General features: G+C 71.8%; 2 protein-coding genes across 2 annotated transcripts in view; both read right to left on the bottom strand.

The window, feature by feature from the left end:
- The window catches only part of PPP1R27 (protein phosphatase 1, regulatory subunit 27), a 5,542-nt gene extending 4,616 nt beyond the window's left edge, over positions 1-926 (bottom strand). Inside the window, exons 1-3 of the mRNA XM_004695530.2 lie at positions 737-926; positions 516-666; positions 177-284 (exon numbers count right to left, since the gene is read on the bottom strand). Coding sequence (XP_004695587.2) covers positions 177-284; positions 516-666; positions 737-926 — 449 coding nt within the window. The remainder of the gene's footprint in view (positions 1-176; positions 285-515; positions 667-736) is intronic.
- A 1,794-nt stretch (positions 927-2,720) lies between these two features.
- P4HB (prolyl 4-hydroxylase, beta polypeptide) lies at positions 2,721-6,851 on the bottom strand. Its single transcript, XM_004695529.2, has 10 exons — positions 6,236-6,851; positions 5,687-5,820; positions 5,457-5,594; positions 4,544-4,648; positions 4,348-4,473; positions 4,083-4,283; positions 3,887-4,007; positions 3,637-3,818; positions 3,481-3,567; positions 2,721-3,307 (listed from the first exon to the last, which is right to left on the bottom strand). The coding sequence occupies exons 1-10, from the start codon at positions 6,849-6,851 to the stop codon at positions 3,230-3,232; spliced, it is 1,788 nt and encodes a 595-aa protein (XP_004695586.1). The 3' UTR covers positions 2,721-3,229.
- Positions 6,852-6,883: the final 32 nt, after the last annotated feature.

Below are 6,883 nucleotides of genomic sequence, written 5' to 3'. Positions count from 1 at the left end.
GCGATTCGGAATCACCTTTCTTGGAAAAGGACAAAGCGTCTCGAAGAGAAGTTCACCTGAAGCAAAAGCCAGACCAGGGGTTGGGGTCCAGCGGGGGGCCCAGCACACTGTTGGCGGCGCCCCGGACCAGGGAGGAGGGAGGGGGCCCCCGGGTTGCGCCCCGGGCTCAGCCTCACCCTCGGAAGAGCTCTGCCAGCTCCGCGCAGTCGGGATCCACGAGGTCGGAGGGCAGGGTGCCGTCCTCGGCGGCCGCGTCCCGGTCGGCCCCCAGGGAGATGAGGTACCTGGGCGCAAGGTCGCCGTTGGCAGGCCTCCGCGCCCGGGGCCCAGGCGGGGTCCCGCCAGCGCCTGTTTATTTTTCCCAGTGGGTGAGGAGGGAATCTGATGCTCCGCAGCCTTCGCTGCCCTGGCCAGTGTGCCCCAGGGGAGCGCCGGCGGCTAGGGCCGGGCGATTCCAGGCGGCTCCTGGCAGTGCCACCCAGCCCGCCGCCGTCGGGCCCTGCGGGGAGGCTCACCTGGCTATTTCGGGGTGCCCGTCGCTGCAGGCGATGTGCAGGGCTGTCCAGCCCGCCTCAGCGCGCTGCTGGACGTCAGCTCCGTGCCTGACCAGGAGCCTCACGCACTCCAGGCTCCCGGACAGCACTGCCTCGTGCAGGGCGGCCAGGCCTGGGCAGGGCGAGCAAAGGGTCAGGGCCCGCCGCCCCGCGGTGCGCGAGGCCGGGTGCTCAGCGCTCACCTGAGGGGTGGATGGTGTCCAGGGCGACCTTGCGGGCCCGGAGGAAGCGCTGCACCTGCCGCAGGTCGCCCTGGCGGACGTGGTCCAGGAACAGGACGTCGTCGGGGAAGCGGACTCTGTGATGGGCCAGCTGCCGCCGGCGCCGCTGCTGGGGGCTGTAGCGGGTGTAGCGGACGGTTCTGCTGGGCATCCTGGGGCCGCGGGGGCCTGCCGCCGGGCGGAGGAAGTTGGCCCCGCGGCACTGGGGTGGGCGGCCGGCCGCAGGCGCCCGGCAGAGCTGCCTGCGCCTACCCAGGGCTCCAGGGCGCACAAAGCCGGTCAGCTGGCGAGGCTGACACCGGGCCCCCACCCCGCCGCGCCGCGCCCGGATCATGTTTGGGGCTCGTCTTTCTGCCCATCTGTCACCCTGCCTGGCTGGGGGTCAGGTTGGCTGCTGGCCCCTGCCGCACAGCTGGCCTGCCTTGAGAGGGCAGAGCGGTGCAGACCAGACCCCAAGTTCCTCTGAGGGCCGCCAGGCGGGCGTCCTGGGGAGCGGGAGGCAGCCCACGAGGCCTCGAGCTCACGGCTCTGTCCCAGCGCGCCGGGCTCCGTGCGCCGGCCGCCAGGCCCCCCAGCGCCCTGTGCCCCGGCCTCGCTCCGTGCAGGTAAGCTGGGCCGGACGTGAGCCTGCAGCTCAGACGTGAGGGCACAGGCTGGGGGGGCGCAGCGCAGGGTTCTGGCTGGGTGCCCAGCACCGCCCAGCAAGGCCCGGCCCCCGGCTGAGCCAGCGCCCCGGCAGCCAGCAGAGCTGCGCTGCCTGCGCCTGTTTATGAGGATGTGGGCGTGGGACACACCCCGACACCAGCCTGACCTCTGACAGCAGCCCCGTTTCCAAACCAGGTCCCCCCTTGAGATCCTGGGTCAGAGTGGGGTCACTAGGGCCTGGCTGGCGGGGAGAGGCAGCCTGGGCTTGGTCCTGGAGCGCTCGCGCAGACCACACGCCCCCGGTGAGCAGCTCGGGCAGCGCTGGCCGGTGCGCCCGTGGCCCGCCAGCCAGCCTGCAGGCCTCACGCCTGCGTCCCCCATCACTGCACTGAGCCCTTGACCTGTGTGCCGGCGGGGAGGGCTCCCCGCAAGGCTGCATTTCAGGGTGCTAGGTGGGGTCGGGGCTACGGCCGGTCTACCCACAACACGCGGGCAGGACGCCCAGCTGCAGATCACCTCTCCTGTTGTGGAAAGTTGTGTCTGGCCTCCTGCCCAGGCATCAGGCGAGAACTGGGGTGAAACTGCCCAAGGCGAAGCAGCCAGGGGCTCCCCGTGAGTGCCGGGGCAGGCAGCCCGCTGGCCGTCTAGGTGGCAGAGGTGAGCACGTGGGGTCTCCAGCCTTGGGCTTCCCCCTGGGCCAGGGGCGGGGCTGGGCCCCACCCCCGAGAAGCTGCGTGGGAGATGGGCCCTGGGCAGGGTGGCTGCCCCGCCTGCCCCGTAGCCTTCTCCAACAGCCTCCAGGCCCACGTGTGGGCTCCCCACAGGTGGCCGGCAGGGCCAGCCCTCAGCCCCTCACAGGCTCCCTCCAGGTCCTGACAGGCCTGGAGCTGACAGCAGGCCAGCTGGCACAAGGCCCCTGGGAGCCAGGGGAGGAAGTGGCCCCGGCGTGGCCAAGAGGGTGGCTGGTGACAATCGGGGCGAGACCAGAGCTGGTGGGGGAGCTTCCCCAGGGGCGGTGGGAGCTGGGCTCCCCAGACAGGGCGGCGCAGGTGGGCTCCAGGGCCAGGCTGAGCCCGGTCACGCTGTGGCTGCAGGGATGGGCCTGGCTCAGGCCAGCCGCCCCGGCCGGACCTGCCCGTCTGCACGGGAGCCCAAACGGCAGCGTGGGCGGCAGCCGCTCTGCATCAAGCCCGGCCCCACCCCCTGGCCAGGGCAGGTGGGCAGGCCCGGGGCGTCCTGCAGGCCAGAGTCCTGACAGGCCCCACCCCCAGCCCTGCTCCCAAGCCCAGCCCAGGCGACACGTAGTCAAATTTCGACTTTATTTGGCCAATGTGTCCGACTCTGATCTTTGAGAGAAATGCTGGAGACGCCCGCTCCAGCTCCTCGGCCGCCCGGGGGCAGGCCCTGGCTTGTCCTGCGCAGGCGTCCAGCCGCCCAGGACGGAGTGCGTGGGGGGGCGCGCCAGCCCGGCCGGCGTGGGGCCTCGCACAGCCACGGCCCGGGCACTGCTGAGCAGGCCATGCGCTGTCCCTCCCCGGGGACAGGAGTGTCCAGGGAGGCCTGGGAAGGTGGACAGACCTTACGATCCAAACATTCTGATTCGGGGTGTCTTCATGACAGTGTGGAGCCAGCGGGGCGCCCACGTCGGCCCAGCAAGTGTCCTGGACAGCCGAGTTGGGAGCCACCGGCGCAGGAGCCGCCCCTCTGGGGCCGAGCGGACGGGGCGAGGGTGAGCGTGGCCCCAGGTCCCCGCGCGGCAGGCCAAGCACCCCTGCGGCCGCCCGGGGCCCGCAGGCAGTGGCTGCTGCGCTACAGCTCGTCCTTCACGGCCTTCTGCTCGTCATCCTCCTCCAGGTCGGGCTCCTCAGCTTCTTCCAGGTCCAGGTCCTGTCCGAGGAGGGGCCAGCCCGTTGGCGTTGTGCACCAGCGGCCTCGCCCTTGGCGGGACGGGGCCGTGCCCGGCTCGACCAGGCCCCGGCACCCTCGGCCGTCCGCCCCACCCCCAGCAGGAGCCTCAATGCCCCGCGCCCCGCCCGAGCCGGCCGGCCGCGCCCACTCACGCTGTCGTCCCCCGCCCCGTCCTGGCCGCCGCTCTCCAGGAACTTTTTGAAGCCTTCCAGCGTCCGCTCACCATTGTAATCGATGACCTGCCGGAGGGACGGGCAGTGTGAGGCGGGGCCGGCCGGCCGGGGACACCCGCCGGCCCCGAGACCCACCGTCCTGTCGGCGCCGGCCGGGAAGAACTTGAGCGTGGGGAAGCTGTGCACTCGGACGGCCTCCACCTCGTTGGCCGTGGAGTCCATCTTGGCGATCACGATGTCCTCGTGGTCCTTGTACGTCTCCCCCAGTTTGTCCCAGATGGGGGCCAGCTGCTTGCAGTGGCCGCACCACGGGGCGTCTGAAAGAGAGGTGGTCAGCCCCGGCCCCGCCCGCAGCCCGGCGGCCAGGGGAGGGCGCCCCACTCACAGAACTCCACGAACACGTTCTTGCGCGGGTCGAAGGCCACCTCCTCGAAGTTCCTGCCCACCAGCACCTTGACCGGCTGCTTGTCCCAGTCATCGGGCAGCTCCTGGCTCATGAGGTGGGGCTGCGGGGCGGCAGGTCCGCTCAGGCTCGGCCCGGCCAGGCGCCGCCCGCGCCGCCCTCCCGCCCCAGCCCGCACCTTGATCTTGCCCTCCAGGAAGCGCTGGCAGAACTCGGTGATCTTGTCGGCGTTCAGCTCGGCGGCCTCGGGCTTGTACTTGGCCATCTCCTCCTCCAGCGTGATGAGGCGCAGCGCGGGGCACTCCTCCTTGCTCAGGCCGAAGAACTCCAGGATGCGCTGGTTGTCTGCGTGGTCGCTGTCGATGAAGATGAACAGGATCTGGGGGGGGGTCAGACGCGGCGCGGGGCGGCGCGGGGCTCCCGCCACCAGGGCCGGCGCCCACCTTGCCCCTGAAGCCCGCAGCGGCCTTCCGGAAGTGGTCGAGCTTGGCCTCGCGCTCGTCCGCGCTCTTGGGCAGGAACAGCAGGATGTGCGTCTTGATCTCGCCGCCGAAGATCTTCGGGGCCGTCTGGGGGCGAGCACAGGGCCGCTCAGGGCCGGGGAGGCCCTGGGGACGTGGGGGCGGGGCGCGGGGCTACCTGCTCCGTGAACTCGATGACCAGGGGCAGCTGGTTGAGCTTTATAAAGTCCAGCAGCTTCTCCTTGGTGATGTCCCCCTCGAAGTTGTTCCGGCCTTCGTCAAACTGCAGACAGAGCGCTGTCAGCGGCCCGTCGGCCACGGGCCCCTCATTCCTGCACCACGACCCGCCCCCAGCTGGCGGCGGGGGGTGCGGTGGCCGGGGCCCGGCCCCGCCGCATGCGGGAAGCAGCTTGCTGGCTTCTGACGCCGGGGAGCCAGCATGTTGCCACTTTGGAGAAAACGTGGCGAGGGCCCCTCAGCAGCGTGGACCTGCGGGCGGAGTGGGGCCCAGGGACAGCGGGGCCACCGGGCAGGTGGGCGGGCCTGGACTGCCCTCCCTGCGCCCAGCATCCAGTACCTGGTAAGCCCGGACACACCACGTCCAGGGGCCCCCCGACCATGGTCTCTGTTGCTTGGGGCGCCCTGTGGCCCCACGCACAGCCAACCGCCAGAGTGACCAGGTGGACACAGCAGGTGGGGGGTCAGGCCCTCACCCTCTAGCCCGCGACCCGTCCCGCCGGGCAGCAGGCACAGTCCACCTGAGGCCAGGTGAAGAGGCGGAGAAGGCGGCCGCTCAGGGTCAGCAGCGTGCGAGGCAGGCGCGGTCAGGGCAGCGGCCGCCCCAGCCGCCGAGGTGCCACCACAGAGCCCCCCGGGAGCCAGGCCAGCCCACCACGCTCCCCCCGGCTGCGCCCCGGCAGGTAGCAGACACCCGGGGCTGGCGCTGTGGGGTGATGCCCGCCCACAGGCCCCAACGGGGAGGCGGGCACGGGGCTGAAGGGCGCGATCCGTGGCCGGAGGCGGCGCAACGGCAGTGATAAGCCAGGTCCACAGTCCAGGCCGCCGGGCAGGGTTCCCAGCGCCGGCCTCACCTTCTTAAAGAGGACGACCCCGTCCTTGTCCAGCTGATACTTGGAGAACACGTCGCCGCTGGCCGTGAGCCCGAAGGGCACGTCGTCCACGGCCTCCGCCGCCAGCAGGAACTGCCTGGCTGCGTCCGACTCCACGTCCTGAGGAGACAACGCCCCGCTGACACGCCGTGGCCGACAGTGGGCAGCGTGCCAGCCGGCCCGGCCCCAGAGCAGCGGGCGGCCCGGGGTACCTTGAAGAAGCCGACGACCGCCACCTCGCTGGACTCCACCCAGGCCTCGGCGGCGGCCACGTCGGGCAGCGTGGTCGCGGCGGGCCCGGTGCGCTTCTTCAGCCAGCTCACGATGTCGTCCGCCTCCCTGCCGGCTGCGCCAAGCACGGCCACATGAAACCGGGCCACAGCGCCCCACCGGCCACGGCCGCCCGCCGGGGAGACCCGCCCCCCGCCACACTCTCCTCTCCTCTCCCTGCCCGCACAGTCCGGCGTCCACCGAACCGAACACGCGCCCCACCCCGCACTGTGCTCCCGATGACGGGGCGCTGGCGGCACCCACCCCGCCCTGGCCAGCTGCTGCCCACCCTGGTCTGTGCCCGAGCGGCCGGGGCAGAGCCACCAGCCACGGTCTGGGGTTGCAGCGCAGGGCGGCAGAGCCCCGCGGTCACCCAGGGAGGTCCGGCACCCGAAGCCCTGTGCCAGCGGTGAGGGGAGGCCGCTGCGGTCAGAGCGAGTCAGCCCCGGAGGCCAGGGCCGCCCCCTCCCCAACAAAGGCCCCAGCCTCACCGGTGTATTCTTTGGGGGACGCCGTGTCTCCATTCTTGAAGAACTTGATGGTGGGGTAGCCTCGGACCCCGTACTGCTGGGCCAGGTCGGACTCCTCGGTGGCGTCCACCTTCGCCAGCCTGATCTCAGACCCTTCGGCCTTCAGCTTCCCGGCGGCTTTGGCGTACTCGGGGGCCAGAGCCTTGCAGTGGCCACACCAAGGGGCGTCTGGAGACAGCGTGCGAGGCTGGGAAGCGGCCCCAGGCCAGGGTCCCCACTCCCGTGCCCCCACCCCCCAGCCTGCGCCAGCCTTATCTGCTCCCGGTGACCCGTGTGCCAGCACGGGCGCTTGGGCAACGTCAGGGCAGAGGCCAGAGCACCAGGCCGACACCTCCCCTCCGCAGGCAGGCGGGGTCACGCCCCACTCCCTCCGAGGCCTCGGGGTCCCTGGCTCCAGGGCTGGCAGCTCCCCAAAGACATGAACTAGGAATCGCTGTGCACAAGCCCCCGCCTTCACTTGGGAGGAAACTGGGCTCCTTCCCACACTCTCCCCAGCGACCCCAGCCCAGAGGTGCCACCGGGAGCCCAGGGGCAGGCCAGCTGCAGTGGCCGCAGAGGGGCTGGCCTCGGCGGCCATCCCCGCGGCCGTCGGGCAGGTTGGGGCACCGG

This window comes from Condylura cristata, unplaced genomic scaffold, assembly GCF_000260355.1.
Source record: "Condylura cristata isolate star-nosed mole 26May11 unplaced genomic scaffold, ConCri1.0 scaffold00068, whole genome shotgun sequence".
Lineage (NCBI taxonomy): Eukaryota > Metazoa > Chordata > Mammalia > Eulipotyphla > Talpidae > Condylura > Condylura cristata.
The sequence above is the reverse complement of the archived record's forward strand: the minus strand, read 5'-3'. Positions and strand labels throughout refer to the sequence as shown.